This window comes from Myotis daubentonii, chromosome 7 (assembly GCF_963259705.1).
Source record: "Myotis daubentonii chromosome 7, mMyoDau2.1, whole genome shotgun sequence".
NCBI classification, from domain to species: domain Eukaryota; kingdom Metazoa; phylum Chordata; class Mammalia; order Chiroptera; family Vespertilionidae; genus Myotis; species Myotis daubentonii.
In genome coordinates, this window is record NC_081846.1 from 9,300,566 (window position 1) to 9,319,796 (window position 19,231).

General features: G+C 40.8%; 1 protein-coding gene across 1 annotated transcript in view; it reads left to right on the top strand.

The window, feature by feature from the left end:
• The window catches only part of LOC132238106 (aldehyde oxidase 4-like), an 86,704-nt gene that overhangs the window by 18,378 nt on the left and 49,095 nt on the right, over positions 1 to 19,231 (top strand). Inside the window, exons 5-14 of the mRNA XM_059702694.1 lie at positions 520 to 646; positions 1,961 to 2,022; positions 3,894 to 3,977; positions 4,545 to 4,625; positions 5,689 to 5,833; positions 6,098 to 6,190; positions 8,792 to 8,943; positions 15,347 to 15,440; positions 16,413 to 16,522; positions 18,685 to 18,869. Coding sequence (XP_059558677.1) covers positions 520 to 646; positions 1,961 to 2,022; positions 3,894 to 3,977; positions 4,545 to 4,625; positions 5,689 to 5,833; positions 6,098 to 6,190; positions 8,792 to 8,943; positions 15,347 to 15,440; positions 16,413 to 16,522; positions 18,685 to 18,869 — 1,133 coding nt within the window. The remainder of the gene's footprint in view (positions 1 to 519; positions 647 to 1,960; positions 2,023 to 3,893; positions 3,978 to 4,544; positions 4,626 to 5,688; positions 5,834 to 6,097; positions 6,191 to 8,791; positions 8,944 to 15,346; positions 15,441 to 16,412; positions 16,523 to 18,684; positions 18,870 to 19,231) is intronic.

Genomic DNA, 19,231 nt, shown 5'->3' on the forward strand with positions numbered 1-19,231 from the left:
GTCCTTGTTTTTAATGGTTACATATGCCATTGTTGCAGTAACATAATTATTTTTTTCAAATACACTTGATATTCAACAGTATATCAGTTTCAGGTGTACAGCATAGTGCTTAGACATTTATTTAACTTCCAAGGTTCCCCCCAAGATGATGAATTAAGAAAATATTATGCTTGACTTCTCCCCATTAAGTCTAGTACCCACCTAATACCATATATAATTATTAAAATATTATCATATATCTGTCCTTTAAGTTTAGCCATAGTTGAACTATGTGGCTTTCATCTCAGGGGGCGTGCTGCTTGAAAAATGTTGAGCCAGTTGGTTGAGCACCATGCAAGAGACACATGGGACAAAGTAACGGAGGAACCCAGAGTCATGTCTCCCATCTACATCTTCATGGCATAGATTCTTGGTATAGAGTGGATGAAGTAAATTGTTATTTCTCACTCTCTTTTATTTCCTGTCCAGGATAAGGAAACCAAAGGCTTAGTGCATAAATAATGTACCCTTTCCTCCCAGGAAAGACTTGCCAAGTGTCATGGCACACAGTGTGGCTTCTGCAGCCCAGGGATAGCGATGTCCATCTACACGCTGCTGAGGAACCACCCAGAGCCGACCCCTGAGCAAATAATGGAAGCTCTTGGAGGTGAGCCTTCCTGGCCTTCTGCAGGCAAGACCTGAGATAGGAATTGGCCAAGTAACTAGAGAAGGAGGGCTCAGCCATGGAGAGAAGTTGTGGCACAGCTTTGGGCTTCCTCTTTACTACCTCTCTTTACCCAAGTCCTTTCCAGGCAGTGCTGCCTTCAATTTGTCATTCAAGAGGCCAAGAATTGGGGCTATATTGGTTTTATCACAAAACTTTCTCCCTTAATAGAGCCCACTGTCCTGCAAAGCCATTCAGATGAGCTGTTTATAACACTTTCAATAGAATCTTTTCTAAAAGTGGAAATCTGGGTAGTATGGAAGAACAAGATTTTGTTGTTTATTTTTAAGTTAATCTGTTAGGATCATTCATGAATTCTATTATATTAATTATACAAAGAGAATAGGCTTTCAGATACTTTATAGTTTTATGTTCTGGTTGGGTTCATTATAAGATCAAAGAGGTCATATTTAGCAATTACTTATCATAATAAGCTTAGTGATGAATTCAATTTTCTATAACAAATAGCTGTCAAGTTTAAGTGAACAAACACAATTTTCTACAAAAAAAAAAGATAGAGCATGTCATGTTATCAAATGTAGTCTTCTGTAACAAACATACCTAGTTTCAAAGTAACTGGTCACTAGTTCTTAGGAGAAAGCTGTAGGAGCAAGTCTCTGAATATTATAAGAAAGCTCTTGGTCCCTTTCAATAAAAAGACCTAAACAGAAATTCAATCTTATGATGAAAAGATGTAGACTAAAACAAAGTAAAAATTCAACATAAATTTTATGGTAACTGATATGGAAATATCCTCTAGTTACTAGAGTCTAGTAGTTTTCCTTGTCTCTCAACAACTTCTTTACTGAAAATTTTTCAGTTTCTCACTAAGTACTAAAACTTTGGCCTACGGTTTCAATTATAATTTTGACCGAACCTGAATAGATATGAACAATTGATAATCTTTGTTCAATGAAATAACCCACACTAATGAAGTATATAGAGTTTTGAAAAATCAGATATATTGTGGTTTTTCTTGTTTTGTTTTTTTTTAATTATACACTTTTTTATAGCAATGAATTATTTCCTCCCAGATTCTATGCCTGTAATTCACATAGCGGCCACTATGACACTATGTTGTAAAGTCTGGTACAAGATCTATTTTTGAAGAACATCTCTGTTCCAAAGAGCAATTTTGCTGGTTTGGGAAGCAAAACAGAATTTAATTACTATTATAACTTTCCCCTGAAAACATGAAGTACAAATATGCAGTATATTTCTATATCATTTGCTAAACATTGATCTCTTCTTAATCAGGTAATTTGTGTCGCTGTACTGGATACCGACCAATTATAGAAAGTGGAAATACTTTCTGCGTGGTAAGTTAAAATAAAGACTATGTATAAAATTTTTTTCAGCTGATTTAATTGTTTCTTAATCTATATTTCATTTTCTTCAATAGAGTTTGCATCTATTGAAAAGAAAACTTATTAAAAGCTCAGTATATCCTCTATGCCATGTATGTAAGCTGTGAAGGAACATGTATGAAAGAGAATTAATGAACAGGAAGGGAAGACACTGAGGAGGCTTAAGAAGACTAAGCCTGGAAAGACATGCTGAGTGCATGGAGTTGCAGTAACTGATCAGCACAGTACCCTATGATCCTAAAGAGGAGACATACTTCTGACGAGGTCTCAGGGAGGTGTTTTTCCAGCACCCATTTTTTATGGCAAAAATTAAGTATATAAAGTTTCGATTGACCAAAACAACTCAAGGTATACAAGTTAATTCCAAATTCTAAATATTTTTTAAAAGAAACTACTTTTAGGCCAGGAATGAAGAATTCAAAAAACTTTTACAAACTACAGCCTAGCTTATTTTAAATCCTGGGTAAAGTACTATATAAGTTGAACCATATCAATTGCCACCATTCTTGACCCATGAAAACAACTTCATATGATTCAACCCAATGCTATGTAATTATTTTCCTGGAGATGAAATCTATAGAAAGATGGGCATTTTGTTTCACTCATTCTGGGTCCCCACATTCATACATTTACAGTGAGTTCCTTTATTGTGCATAGCGTTGTCACAAAATCCAAATCCCTTCTTAACTCCGTAGGAAATTACCTTATTCAAGTCCTACCCAGAGACTTGAGTGAAAATATAAGCCACCACTTTAGCTCTTCCTAGTGTCAAAAACTGTGCGCACCTATTGCATATTTAATCTAACAAACCTCTTTGGAACATGTTTTATTTTTCCAAACTTAACAATCTCAACCCAGCTAGCATGTGCTAAAGCAGGAGCTAGAACCCAGGTCTCCTTGTCTCCATGTATGAAGGCAAACTAGTGGCCTGTGAACAGCCACAGATGCAGGCCGTGTCTGTACATGACAAGGGCAGACAGGAATGCAATGATTCACCTGAGAGCTGCAGTCCCTGACCAGTGGACTCAGGCCCAAGACACTCGTTTGGGTCTACAGGAAAGGTCCTGAAAATTAAGCTCAAATGGTCTGGGACTTAAATTATCCAAATAATTCAGAATAGCTACACTAACATGCAGATAAACTCAGGTTTTCCATTTCTTTAGATGTGTGTGTAGCAGGTCTTCAAGGCAGTCTGCCTTCCCATGAGTTCATTAAAGATCCATGCTGCCCTGGCCGGTTTGGCTCAGTGATAGAGCGTCAGCCTGCGGACTCAAGGGTCCCAGGTTCGATTCCAGTCAAGGACATGTACCTTGGTTTCTCTCTCATCGATGTTTCTAACTCTCTATCCCTCTCCCTTCCTCTCTGTAAAATATCAATAAAATATATTTTTAAAAAAAAAAAAAAAAGATCCACGCTGTCTGACCCTTACAAGGAAAAGGAGCCTATTTGTTTTGTTTTGTTTTGTTTTGTTTTGTTTTGTTTTGTTTTAAGTTACCACCTTACAGCTACACTCCATGTACCCTGCTTTTAGTGAGAAGCCTTAACTGCTGACCAAGCATTCCTCTAACTCTCTCCATCCTCCCCTGAGACTTGAGTGAGACCATTAACAAGACCCTATCATGAGCGTGGTGCGCGTTCCTGCCATTTCTCTATCTGTTCAGTGAATGAATACCTTGTTCCCCACCCCAGCCCAGTACAGAGTCCTTGAGGGCAAGGACACACTCTATGACCTCCTCCTGTGGGGCCTGGGCACTGCCTGGTACTCCGGTTAGAATTTAAAGAATCAACCAATGATTTTGTTTTAAACTGCGTTCCTTCCGAAGGCATCACCTGTTTGTCAGATGAAAGGATCGGGAAAATGTTGCATGGATCAAGAAGAAGGGTCTTTTGTGAGTAGGCAGGAAAAGGTAAGTATCTGGTGTTCCGCTGCAGTTGGATTTGACTGAAAAATACCCACGTAAATCCAAATGTATTCACGTTATCTACTCTTTTCAGTGAATTCAGGGCATAAACAGCCTTCAAAAGTCCCCCAAATGGGCAGGCCCCTGACTTTCATGAGGCCAGTCACCACAAAAGGCTGTCCTCTGTCAAAAGCGTTGCAACTTTCTGTGCTAATCTGGGTTTACCCATCCCCTCACCCCCCATCATGTGGCATAAGCAGAGGTGGTGCATCTTTATGCTCATGGCAAATACATATCTGCAAATAATACTTGAGACCCAGCACAGAAGCTTAAAACCCAACTCCTGACACACAAAGAGCCAGCCCAGAGCTCAGTAAAGCTGCCAGGGGCACCGTCATGGTCCTCCAAAGGTGGGGAGAATCCCACTGGGGACACCCTGGACCCTGGCACCCACCTTTAGTGTCTGAGGTGTCAGAGGGTCAGGCCCTAACACTGAAGTCCCACAGTTAGAGACTCCTGTGCATCTCCCAGTTACTCTGAAGTTCCACTTGTATTTTGTTTTGTTTTGTCGAGATATGTACCAAACTGTATAATGAAGACGAATTCCAGCCCTTGGATCCATCCCAGGAACCTATATTCCCTCCCGAACTGATAGTAAGACACTTTACTTTTATTTCATAACATAATGTGGTATAAGCCTTTTGTATTATCCTGTGGAATTACCGAGCTTTAGACAGTAGAAGTTGGAACTGTGTCCACTATAATAACCCCTTTCCAGGAACTTGTTCAGCTCCACTGTAAATAATTTGAAGCAGATAGTTTAGAGGGGTGGGGCTGCCAGGACCTCAGAGATGCTTTGGTCCCACCCCCTTCGTTGAAGGGTCTGAGCTCAGAGCTTGTAGGTGACGTACCCAATGGCACACAGCTACTCTGTGAGATACGTTTAAGGCATTTTGCAAAACCGGTCCAGTAAAATTCAAATGATACTTATTATGATGAAATTAAGTTATTCTTACAGTTAACCTCTGTGATTTCAACTCAGGTGGGAGAGAGAGCGGATAATATAAACAGTGTGATAGGCCCATCATTCTACTCCACGACTGTGCCCTGGAGAGAGCATGAGATGAGGGATATGATTCTACCGGCTTCTCAGAGTCTCAGTCCCTGCACACCCCTCAGAGTGTGAGAACTTGGACACGCCTCGTATTTAAACATTATATGCACACATATTGATATAGATATACACATGTGCATATATACATTATAACAACATCCACATACACTATACCTGGTGGATGATTTAAGGGATGTTTTTCAAGGATAACTTTGCCTATAAGCAATTATTATCCTACAAAAAAAACCCTAATCCCAAAGATGAGGCCCCCCTGAGTCACTCTTGGGACAGAACTAGAGTGAGAAGCCGGGCCCTTTAGACACTCATCATACCATGCGGCCTCCTCTTCACAGAGTGTGCTCTACTCTATATGCGGGCATTGACGGACAGATACCTATTATGATGTTTAATGCAGTGGTGCCCACACAAAACTTATAAATCTGGTCTCAAACAAAGCCACCCTTTCCTGTTCCCTAGAAGTTAGGTCTCATCAGAAAACTAAAATGGCCAGCGGGCCATTTGGTCACCCAGAACAGTGTATGTACTCATGGCATGCAGCCCAACAACCTTACCTGAAAGCCTGTGGGCTTTGCTTCTCTGCAGAGGATGGCGGAAGATCCAAGCAAGAGAAGGCTGACGTTTCAAGGGGAAAGGACCACCTGGATTACCCCTGTGGCCCTGAACGACCTCCTGGAGCTGAAAGCCAAGTACCCCAAGGCCCCCCTTGTCATGGGGAACACTGCAGTGGGTGGGTGTTTTCAAGTCTGTTCTTTAGGTAACCCAAACACTGTGTCTCTCTTTAAACTCCTCATAAATGCAATTCATCTTTACTAGTGGATGCCTCTGCCTTTAGAATGCTTTGTTGCTTTCTTTTGCAAATGTCTTTTTTGTCACCATTTTCCCTCTTGATTATCCATAAGCAACCATTTTCCCTCTTGATTATCCATAAGCAACATCTATTAGCACTCATTGACTTCCTTTCCTAACTGTTTTAAATGCTTTTCTCCTTGAGGACCTGGCATTAAATTCAAAGATGAATTCCATCCAGTTTTCATATCTCCATTTGGGCTTCCAGAACTGTATTTTGTGGACAGCACGGACAATGGTATGCACCTTCTTTTTCAAATTATATGTAATGATTGGCTGTTGGTGGACTGTTCATTATATACAATAGGCTGATTTGAGCACTTCATAGAATATCTGACCTCATTTATTCATTCAAAAAATGTTTATTGAGCACCTACTCTGTGTTTTCCGTGAGCTTTTTCAAACTAACCCACTCCACTCAGCTGTGTCACTGAGGACTGCATTGTCATGTAATGGCGGGAAGATGCCATGTAGTTCAGCCAGGTATGGGAAAACTGACTTAATAAGAAGACTTAAGATATTGGCTGGCCAGTAGGAAAGCGTCTTGCTAGATATCTTTTTTTTTCTTTTTTTTTTCTTCACCCGAATATATGTTTTTATTTTATTTTTTTAAATATATTTTATTGATCTTCCACAGAGAGGAAGGGAGAGAGACAGAGAGCCAGAAACATCGATGAGAGAGAAACATCGACTAGCCGCCTCCTGCACACCTCCCACTGGGGATGCGCCCGCAACCCAGATACATGCCCCTGACCAGAATCGAACCCGGGACCCCCCAGTCCACAGGCCGACGCTCCATCCACTGAGCCAAACCGGCTTCGGCTTTTATTTTATTTTTAAAATATTCTTATATGTTTTTATTTATTTCAGAGAGAGAAAGGAAGAGGGAGATATAGAAACACCAATGAGACAGGACCACTAATTAGCTGCCTCCTGCATGCCCCCTACTGGGGATCAAACCTGCAACCGGAGCATGTGAATCAAATCGTGATCTCCTGGTTCATAGATTGACATTCAACCTCTGAGCCACACTGCTGGGCTGTTTTCATTTAATTTTGGAGAGAGAGAAACACACGCCCAGGGAATCTAACCCAAAACTTAGCTATGTGCCCTGACCAGGATTTGAACCCATAACCTGTTGGGGTACGGGGCAATGCTCTAACCACCGAGCCCGCTAGACATTACTTTCTGATTCACAAATCTGTTTAAGGCTCATACACACACACACACACACACACACACACACACACACACACACACACAAACACAAACACACAATCTAGACTACAAAATTTGAACTTTTAGCTGTGAACAATAACCTTACTTATTTTGCATTCTTTTCACAATTTATGCAAGTGCTTTCATACCTCATTTCTCTTTATCCTCGCGACAGCCCTGGGAGGTACACATAGCAGGCAGCCTTGGGATCTCTGTTCTCCCAAACATTTGTAGAGTTAAAGGCTGAAATACCTTCCCAACTTAGTACAGCTATCACTTAGTAAAGTCAGGACTAGATCCCATCTTTTCTTACTTTTAGTCAAGTACTCCTTTGCATGATGCACCAAATAAGGCTGTCTGAGGAACATATCCCACCGTCCACTAACCGAAACTCAGCATCTGAATGGAGAACAGGCTACAGGAGCTAAAAATGCTACATAAAATAGGGTTCTCCCCAGTGAGTAAACAGCAATCAAACAGAAAATTGACCTCTTCCCTTCTGACCTGCTAATCTGAAGTCAGTCTGCCCAGTAATTCTTTTCACCTTTTACACTCCCAGGAAGAGGTGGAGCAGGGGGAAGCCAGGCTGGTGGGGGGGGGGCAGTTTGGAAGAAAGATTATGGAAGTACTTGGTGAGGGGGTGGGCAAGGGTTGGGGAGGTAGAGCCTACAGAATCAAAACCAATGTTTCTCAATCTCTTTATTGCTGCCTCTCAGAGGGGCAATAGAACTTTCTTCTGTAATCATCTCTCCATGAAATTTTAAAACCACAGACAATGTATCTTTTTATGTACAGTATGTATATCAGAGCTTTATACATAAAAAGGAAAAGGTTTTTTTCACCCCCTTGGGGGCAGTATGGCCCCCCTTAAGAATACCTCCTACTGGTTTGGCTCAGTGGATAGAGCATCAGCCTGTGGACTCAGGGGTCCCAGGTTCGATCCCGGTCAAGGGCATGTACCTTGGTTGTGGGTACATCCCCAGTAGGGAGTGTGTAGGAGGCAGCTGAATTGATGTTTCTCTCTCATTGATGTTTCTAACTCTCTATCCCTCTTCCTTCCTCTCTGAAAAAAAATCAATAAAATACATATTTTTTTAAAAAAAGAATACATAAACTAGGTGACATCACTACTCAAAGCATCCCCTGTGAGTTCACCTGCAGGAAACCGACCTGAGGCACAGGAAGGTGTCTATTCTCGTTTGGCAAGGGAACAGTAGGAAGCAACGGCTCTGGAAGGAAGGCAAGCGGGCAACGCGAACGTGCACGTCAAGTCCCACTCGGGCTTACTGAGCTTTTAAGAACCTTATAAAATCTTGGCTGCAGATCTTATATTTGATCAATACATTCCGGAAAACACTAAATTAGAAGTAAACTAATAAATTTCAAATATCTGTGGTTGACGTATATTGGCGTATATGGCATATATGACTGTACACGTGACTGAGAAAAAGAATTTGGTACCTAATATCTGGGAATAATGCAAATTGCCAGAAATGAGCTTCATCTTTGGTTCCTGTCATTCTCAGTTAATGAGAAAAGGGAAGATCTATTCGAAAGGTGGCTTCCATGCAGCCCAGGTGTCTTTTTCCTTTAAGGATTCATGCCAATGTTTTACTTTCAGGGGTGACAATCGGGGCGGGCTACAGCCTCGCCCAGCTGAATGATGCCTTAGCTTTTATTGTTTCGGAGCAACCAAAGGAGAAGACTAAGACCTACCGTGCCCTCCGGACGCACCTGAGGACGCTTGCCGGAGTCCAGATCAGGAGTATGGCAGTAGGTTCTCTAGTGTCATAGGAAATGGGCCATAGGTACAGTCAGCCATACAGTTCTGTTCAGTTGAGCAAACATCACTCTGAAGTGGAAACCCAACAAGTCAGTGTTGAATAAATCTCTGCAACATGAGTGTGAGTGTGTGTGTGTATGTATGTGCACGCAGGTGCGTGCGCCCAAAGTGAGAGGGCTCACATTGTGTGCATGTGTGTGCCCAGAGTGAGAAGCAGCATATTATGTAACAAGATTATGCTCCTGGAATGTGAAGGGGCCCAAATTCTAATCTCAGCCTGTCACCTGTGAGTGGCATGATCCTGGAGAAACCACTTTAAGCCACTGTTTCTCCATTGTAAAAATTAAGCCCAGACAGCATGGCTCAGTGGTTGAGCGCCAACCTATGAACCAGGAGGTCACAGTTCGATTCCTGGTCAGAGCACATGCCCGGGTTTCGGGCTTGATCCTCAGTAGGCAGATGGCAGCTGATCAATGATTCTCTCTCATCATTGATGTTTCTATTCCTTTCTCCCTCTTCCTTCCTCTCTGAAATTGAAAGTAAAAATTAAGGTTCATGCCGAGACCGGTTTGGCTCAGTGGATAGAGCGTCGGCCTGCGGACTGAAAGGTCCCGGGTTCGATTCCAGTCAAGGGCATGTACCTGGGTTGCGGGCACATCCCCGGTGGGAGATGTGCAGGAGGCAGCTGATCGATGTTTCTCTCTCATCGATGTTTCTAGCTCTCTATCTCTCTCCCTTCCTCTCTGTAAAAAATCAATAAAATATATTTTTAAAAAAAAAAGAAAAAGAAAACATTAAAAAAAAAAAATTAAGGTTCAAACCAATGGACTGTCTCTAAGATCCTGTCTGGTTCTAACAGTCTGTGAAAGGTGTCTTACCCAAGGTTTAGTAAACAAGAGCCTGCCTTTCTGAAATACTCTTTTATGGATGATTCTCCTCTTAGAGCTTTGTGATGAGGTCAGTTTCCAAACATGTGTAACCCAAATGTCAATTCTTGGACATCCCCAGTTATCTAGTTTATTAAGGTTTCCAAATTATCTGAGATTTAAGGGAAAATTGGTTCAAACCACTACCCATTCCACACATGGTGAGTAGTTCAGTGGCGCTGAGAGGGGGACACATTTTCCTAGTTGTCTCTGGCTCCATTTCTGTTGATTCTCAAAATCCACCATATGTTTTCACCTTGGGCATCTTCTATCCCTTTTTCTGGACCATGTCTTCCTCTCACCGTCTTGCCTTCTTAGCTCCCTTCAAATGTCCTCCTTATTGACAGTTTGGGCACAGCAGCACCGCAAACATTTAGAAAATGAGTTCCATTTCCCGGTTCTTTAGAGTTTCCTCAGGCTGCAGTCTGCATCTTCCCCTGTGTTACAGAACACTCACTCTAGGGCCAGTTCTCAAAGACAGCTGGCTCCTCGTTACACATGGGAAAGGCTTATTTTCTCAGGCAATGAGTCTGAATGGAGTCAGGGGTGGGAACCTTACCCCGTATGTTGTCCGAATCTACTTCACTGCCCCAAAGCTCTGCCAGATCTTTCTTTTTTTTTTTCTTTTTTTTTCTTTTCTTTCTTTTTTTTTTATTGCTTAAAGTATTACAAAGGATATTACATATGTGTCCATTTTATCCCCCCGCCCTAGACAGTCCCCTAGCCTCCCTTATTCCCCAGTGTCTTATGTCCATTGGTTATGCTTATATGCATGCATACAAGTCCTTTAGTTGATCTCTTACCCCCCTACCTCCTGCCCCCCAACCCTCCCCGGCCTTCCCGCTGCAGTTTGACAATCTGTTTGAGGCAGCTCTGCCTCTGTATCTATTATTGTTCAAAAGTTTATAATGGTCTCTATTGTCCATGAATGAGTGAGATCATGTGGTATTTTTCCTTTATTGACTGGCTTAATTCACTTAGCATAATGCTCTCCAGTTCCAACCATGACGTTGCAAATGGTATGAGTTCCTTCCTTTTTACAGCAGCATAGTATTCCATCGTGTAGATGTACCACAGTTTTCTAATCCATTCATCTACTGATGGGCACTTAGGCTGTTTCCAGATCTTAGCTATGGTGAATTGTGCTGCTATGAACATAGGGATGCATATATCCTTTCTGATTGGTGTTTCTGGTTTCTTGGGATATATTCCTAGAAGTGGGATCACAGGGTCAAATGGGAGTTCCATTTTCAGTTTTTTAAGGAAACTCCATACTGTCTTCCATAGTGGCTGCACCAGTCTGCATTCCCACCAGCAGTGCACAAGTGTTCCTTTTGCTCCACATCCTCTCCAGCACTTGTCATTTGTTGATTTGTTGATGATAGCCAGTCTGACAGGTGTGAGATGGTACCTCATTGTTGTTTTGATTTGCATCTCTCGGATGATTAGTGACTTTGAGCGTGTTTTCATATGTCTCTTGGCTTTCTGAATGTCCTCTTTTGAAAGGTGTCTATTTAGGTCCTTTGCCCATTTTTTGATTGGATTGTATATCTTCCTTTTGTTAAGTTGTATGAGTTCCCTATAAATTTTGGAGATTAGGCCCTTATCAGATATGACATTGGCAAATATGTTTTCCCACACAGTGGGTTTTCTTGTTGTTTTGTTGATGGTTTCTTTTGCTGTGCAGAAGCTTTTTATTTTGATGTAGTCCCATTTGTTCATTTTTCCTTTAGTTTCAAGTGCCCTAGGAGCTGTATCAATGAAGAAATTGCTTCGGCATATGTCTGAGATTTTGTTGCCTTTGGATTCTTCTAGAATTTTTATGGTTTCCTGTCGTATATTTAAGTCCTTTATCCATTTTGAGTTTATTTTTGTGTATGGTGTAAGTTGGTGGTCTAGTTTCATTTTCTTGCATATATCTGTCCAATTTTCCCAACACCATTTGTTGAAGAGACTATCTTGGCTCCATTGTATGTTCTTGCCTCCTTTGTCAAATATTAATTGAGCATATTGGTTCGGGCCGATTTCTGGGCTCTCTATTCTATTCCATTGATCTATATGCCTATTCTTGTGCCAGTACCAGGCAGTTTTGAGAACAGTGGCTTTGTAATACAACTTGATGTCTGGTATTGAGATCCCACCTACTTTGTTCTTTTTCAGGATTGCTGCAGCTATTCGGGGTCTTCTTTTATTCCAGATGAATTTTTGGAAAGTTCGTTCTAGATCTCTGAAGTATGCTGTTGGTATTTTAATGGGAAGTGCGTTGAATTTATAGATTGCTTTGGGTAGTATGGACATTTTAATGATGTTGATTCTACCAATCCATGAACACGGTATGTTCTTCCATCTGTTTATGTCTTCCTCTATATCTTTTTTCAACGTCCTGTAGTTTTCTGAGTAGAGGTCTTTTACCTCTTTAGTTAAGTTTATTCCTAGGTAGCTTAATTTTTTTGGTGCAATGGTAAATGGAATTGTTTTTATAATCTCTCTTTCTGAAAGTTCATTATTGGTGTATAGAAATGCCTCAGATTTCTTGGGATTAATTTTGTATCCTGCTACATTGCCAAATTCATGTATTAAGTCTAGTAGCTTTTTGATGGAATCTCTAGGGTTTTGTATGTATAATATCATGTCGTCTGCAAATAAGGACAGTTTTACTTCCTCTTTTCCAATTTGGATACTTTTTATTTCTTCTTCTTGCCGAATTGCAATGGCTAACACTTCCAGTACTATGTTGAACAGGAGTGGTGAGAGGGGGCATCCCTGTCTTGTTCCTGTTCTTAGGGGAAATGGTGTTAGTTTTTGTCCATTGAGTATGATGTTGGCTGTGGGCCTGTCATATATGGCTTTTATTATGTTGAGGTATGATCCTTCTACTCTCACCTTGCTGAGAGTTTTTATCAAAAATGGGTGTTGAATTTTGTCAAATGCTTTTCTGCATCAATTGATATGACCATGTGGTTTTTTTCTTTCAATTTGTTTATGTGATGAATCATGTTTATTGATTTGCGGATATTGTACCATCCTTGCATCCCTGGGATAAATCCTACTTGGTCATGGTGTATGATCTTTCTGATGTACTGCTGGATCTGATTTGCTAAGATTTTGTTGAGGATTTTGGCATCTATGTTCATGAGGGATATTGGCCTGTAATTCTCTTTCATTGTGTTGTCTTTACCAGGTTTTGGTATTAGGGTGATGCTGGCTTCATAGAATGAGCTTGGAAGTGTTCCTTCCTCTTGAATTTTTTGTAGTAGTCTGAGGAGGATAGGTTTTAGTTCTTCCTTGAATGTTTGGTAAAACTCCCCTGTGAAGCCGTCTGGTCCTGGGCTTTTGTTTGATTGAAGCTTTTTGATGACTGCTTCAATTTCTTCCATGGTTATTGGCCTGTTGAGATTTTTAGATTCTTCCTGATTGAGTTTTGGAATGTTGTATTTTTCTAGGAATTTGTCCATTTCCTCCAGGTTGTCTAGTTTGTTGGAGTATAGCTGTCCATAGTATTTTTTAACAATCATTTGTATTTCTGTGGGGTCTGTTGTTATTTCGCCTCTATCGTTTCTAATTTTGTTTATTTGGGTCCTCTCTCTCTGCTTCTTGGTGAGTCTGGCTAGAGGTTTGTCAATCTTGTTTATCCTTTCAAAGAACCAGCTCTTGGTTTCATTGATTTTCTGTATTGTTTTTTTGGTCTCTATGTCATTTATTTCTGCTCTAAGCTTTATTATCTCCTTCCTTCTGCTCACTCTGGTGTTTTCTTGTTGCTCTCTTTCTAATTCTTTGAGTTGTTGAGTTAGGTGATTTACTGCCATTTTTTCTTGTTTTTTGAGATAGGCCTGTAGTGCTATAAACTTCCCTCTCAGGACTGCTTTCGTTGTGTCCCATAGGTTTTGGATTGTTGTGTTTTCATTGTCATTAGTTTCCAGGATGTTTTTAATTTCTTCTTTGATCTCATTGGTAACCCAGTCAATATTTAATAGCATGCTATTCAGTTTCCAGGTGTTTGAGTATTTTGGGTTGTTTTTATTGTAGTTTATTTCTAGTATTATGCCATCATGGTCTGCGAAGATGCTTTTTATGATTTCAATCTTCTTGAATTTGGGGATACTTTGCTTGTGACCCAATATGTGGTCTATTTTTGAAGATGTCCCATGAGCACCTGAGAAGAACGTATATTCCCTGGCTTTGGGATGAAGTGTTGTGAAGATGTCTATTAAGTCCATCTGATCTAGTGAGTCATTTAGAATTGCTGTATCTTTGCTGATTGTTTGTCTATAGGACTTATCCAGTGCTGTCAATGGTGTATTAAAGTCCCCTACTATGATTGTATTGTTGTCGATCTCTCCTTTGATATCTTCCAGGAGTTTTTTTATGAATTTGGGTGCTCCTGCATTGGGTGCATATATGTTTACCAGGGTTATATCTTCTTGTTGTATTGAACCCTTTAGTATTATGAAGTGGCCTTCCTTATCTCTTGTTATGGCCTTCACTTTGAGGTCTATTTTGTCCGATATAAGTATTGCTACCCCAGCTTTCTTTTCCTTTCCATTTGCTTGAAAGATATTTTTCCATCCTTTCACTTTCAGTCTGTGTGAGTCCCTTCTAATGAGGTGGGTTTCTTGTAGACAGCAGATGTGTGGGTCATGTTTTTTTATCCATTCAGCCACTCGATGTCTTTTGGTTGGAGCATTTAGTCCATTTACGTTTAAAGTTATTATTGAAAGGTACTTGTTTGTAGCCATTTCTTTTTTGTGTGTGTGTGGCTGTTTTCTTTCTGAGATTTTTATTTCTTCTTTTTATACCAGTCCCTTTAGCATTCCTTGCATTGCTGGCTTGGTGGTGATAAACTCCCTTAGCCTTTTTTTGTCTGTGAAGCTTCTTATTTCCCCTTCAACTTTGAATGATAGCCTTGCTGGATAGAGTATTCTTGGATTCAGTCCTTTGCTTTGCATCACTTTGTAAATTTCAGTCCATTCTTTTCTGGCCTGATGTGTTTCTGTTGAGAAATCATTTGACAATCTAATGGGAGATCCCTTGTATGTAACTTTCCGTCTCTCTCTTGCAGCCTGTAAGATTCTCTCTTTGTCCTGCACATTTGCCATGGTGATTATGATGTGTCTTGATGTGGGTCTTTTCGGGTTCACCTTGTTTGGGACTCTCTGGGCTTGTGTGACTTTTTTCTTCCCCACCTCAGGGAAGTTTTCTGATATTATTTCTTCTAATAGGTTTTCTAATCCTTGTTCATCCTTCTGTTGCTCTGGTACTCCTATTATTCGTATGTTGTTTCGTTTCATGTTGTCCCAAAGCTCCCTTAGGCTCTCCTCCTGTCTTTTAATTTTTTTCTCCAATTTCTGCCAGATCTTTCTACGAAGCAGAGAATTAAAAGCTTACACAGTATCCCTGCATGCATAATTGCTTATCTGTTAAATAGCTAAGAGTAGCTAAAAAAGAAGTGTCTCCTTTATTTATTTAGACTTTAGGAGGACATGTGGTGAGCAGGCCGAATTTTTCTGACCTAAATCCAATTTTAGCAGCAGGAAATGCTACCATCAATCTGATATCTAAAGGTAAGAGACCAACTTTTAAGCATTTTGTTTTATAATTATCACTGTCAAGTAGCGCCTTTCATAAACTATGACCTGAGAACCCAAGCATATCCAACTTAGACTTACCAAATACATATAGGTGACAGCTACATTCCTTCAAACATAAGGATGAAGCTGAGATCAGTTATCCTGTTCTCTAGATATTCTGTATCTCATAGATAAGTTACTGCACCAAATAATTTTTCTTAACTGTGTGGTCACATTCATGCACAGTCCAGAAGCAGTTATCAAAAAATGTCTGAGGTGCATCTCTGTGGTTTCAACGTTTTATGGCATATTCGATTTCAGAGTTTCATAAAGGTGGAATTTTTCTTCTAGGACTTTTCATTTTAAACAAAATCAACTTTGTGGGGCACATGACTCATTACTTCTCTCTTTATTCACAACCGGTTTAATCCTTGCCAAGGGAAAATGATTGTACTTAAGGAAATACAAGCAGTGCATATTATTCATAGAACTATTGTTATAACCCTGTCTTTGATTAAAATCACATTTAAAAAATATGGTGGATCAAATAAGAAAGCAGGGCAAACTGCTTAAAGAAAAGAAGCTATATCTGAGGCACCCCACCTCTGCCACTAGTCCCGCCTCCAGCACTTTGGACAGGTCATCTAACCTCTCCGGACCTCTGGACCTCAGGTTTCCCATGTGTGAAATACATTCTCCCCATTTCCCATTTGTGAAACTGGGTTGCTTCTGTATAGCCTTTCAGCTTATCTGGCCCAACCCTTTCATTCCAACAATGAGGAACCAGAGCCCCAAAGGTTCTGCGACTTCCCTAAGGAGACACAGCGTGGAACCTGGAGCTAGAACCCACATTGTCTGGCCCCCAGCCTGCACTCTCTCTCTTTCACCCGATACATCACCTCTGCCATTGGCTGGATATTCTCCAATTGAATATGTGCATTCTAATCAAGTTCATCTCTCTGATAGAAGGAGAACGGCAGATTCCTTTAGACGGCCATTTCCTTGAGAGAGCGCCTGAAGCTGACCTTAAGTCCGAAGAGATTGTGTTATCTGTTTATATTCCCCACTCTACACAGGTAAGGACTCCTGACCCGCTGCCCGCCCAGGGGAACCCTGCTCACCCTGAACCCTGTGCAGGAGCCACAGACAGACTCCCAGGGATGGTGCCATCTCCTTTCCCAACCAGCAGCTGCAGGGAGACGATTGGGCTGCGCTCAGGAAGGGCCAGATTCTCCATGACCATTTCATGTGCTTTCCTATCAGGCCCATCTTGAGCTTTTGTGGACCTTAGACATTTTTGCCTTCATGGGTCTCTGTTCATAAAAATCAAATCAATGACCATCCTATATAATAAAAGCATAATACACTAATTAGACTGGACGTCCTTCTGGACGACCTTCCGGACAAAGCCAGGGCTGCCAGGAATCCCGGGTCCCGGGTGCCAGAGAGAAGCTAGTGCCGGCAGCCGGGGGAAGGAAGGCCTACTCTTGCACAAATTTCATGCATTGGGCCTCTAGTGTTATTACAAAGATGAATATAACCCAGTATTATATATTCATTGTTACTATATTCATTTTTTCTTTTGTTTTTAAAAGAAGTTAAAAACATTTCTGTGGGCCTTCTCTCTGCAAAGAAGAGCCTTTTGTGTGAGCAGCTGAATTTTTGGTTTCAGATAAATATGCATTTTAGCCAAGACTGGAGCAAACTATCGCCAATATCATCTCCCATAAGTTCCTGGTGAACTGAACGTTCATTACCATAAAATACTTCCAAGTCAACCAACATTTGTTAACCAAATACTTTAAATAAAATTTAAAGCCAGGCATGGGGCTAAATCCAGGAGGCACCACGCTGATGTATAAGACACAGTGTCCTGTCTTCCAAGGTCTGTACATCTCAGAGGAAGGGCTTGAGATAGGAAACAGGACATGAGTGGACAAAAAGCTGGGGTGGTTCCTGTGATGAGGAGAGTCCTCCCCTGTGTTGTTCAAAAGGGGAGGGAAGCATAGGTCAGTGGAGAGAAGAGGGTGGTCAATCCAGGTGAGAGAACAGCATGAGGATGGGGGTTGGGGTGAATGGCAGCTGGAGGAGCCCCATGAAATGAGACTGGATGGGAGCTGGGGCCCCATATCTATTACTTCATCAGGAGTTGGTACATGTTCTAGCAGACAACCACCTCAGAAGACTTTCAAGCAAGGTAAAATCTTAATGAAAGTGGTATTTTAAGAATATCAATCCATTGGAAAGATCGAGGAAAAATTGGTTGGAGGGTAGACTGAAGGTTGAATGAATAGTTAGGAGGCTAATGCAACAATTCAGGTGGGAGAAGGTAATGAGGGTCGTGGCAGCAGGAATGGAAAGTCCCCCCAGTCATACAGTAGAGTAAATGTGACAAGTGTCTCCAGCACTTCCTTATCACCTTTGCTTTCCAAATCAAAAATTGTTTATCCTTAATAGGGTCCATGGTGGTAGGGTTAGCTTCTCCCCCACCCCCACCAAGATACTGGCCACACAAAGAGATGTTCTCCCATTTTGTCACTCTAATATTTAACACTAATCATGAAATTTAACCTAAAATGACAAATTTAAACCTGAAAAACACTGGAAGCCATTTAGTGCTGTAGTTTTCAAGCTTTTATTTTTTTTTTAAACAGTAGAATTCTTTCTGCAAATGAAATTTACATAGAACACCAAACTAGTTAAAAGTGAAGGTTTGGTAGTTTGCTGTAGAGACACCCCACCTCTGGATCCTCCCCTCATCCCTTGAGGCACCATCTGATCAAACTCAACCTTCTCCTTTTAAAGAAAATTAAGACCCAAACAGTTTAAGTCGTTTGACCGAAGCCACATGAGGTGATTTGGAGTTGAAAGTAGATCAGCATAGACTCTGAAGCCAAACGGCTTGGGTTTGAACCCCAGCTCTGCCACTTACTGTGTGACCTTGTGTAAGTCACTTAACCTCTCAGTTTCCTCATCAGTAAATTGGAAATGAGTACAGTCACTGTGAGGATTAAATATTACCATACTAGTAGGTAAGACACACGAGCCAGTGCTCACATACCGTCAGCTCAACAGTTAATAACAGTGAGAATACCAGTCCATTAGCAGTGTCCTTTTTATTATTAATAATCACCTAAGTGCCCTGCTTGTCACACAGTAGAGACAAGCACGAACCTTTCTGAGTGTTTTTTTTTTCTTTATTGATTAACGTATTACATATGTGTCCTTATTCCTCCAGTGGCACTTTGTGTCGGGACTGCGGCTGGCCCAACGCCAGGAGAATGCCTTTGCCATTGTCAATGCCGGGATGAGTGTGAAGTTTGAAGATGGCACAGACACAATCAAGGACCTTAAAATATTCTATGGGCGTGTTGGCCCCACTGTGGTCTCTGCAAACCAAACCTGCAAGCAGCTCATCGGGAGGTAGGTAACAGCACATCCAGAAGATAGAACCCAAGCCTTCCTATTTTAATATTTTAATGAAAATAGCACTTAGGATTTTTCTCTGATTATAAAATATAGCTATATATTCATTTTAAAAATTTAATTGCTACAAAAAAAAAGGATAAGGAAAATAAAAGTCACCCCAAACCAACATATTTCTGACCTAAATCCAATGTTAGCAGCAGGAAATGCTACCATCAATCTGATATCTAAAGTTAATAGAACAATTTTAAGCATTTCTTTTTTTGTCGTTTCTGTAATAAGATTACTGCACAAATTCATAAAAGTAGATATAATCTTCAAATTTTCACTTTTAATTAACCTACACAGTAGGTAAACAT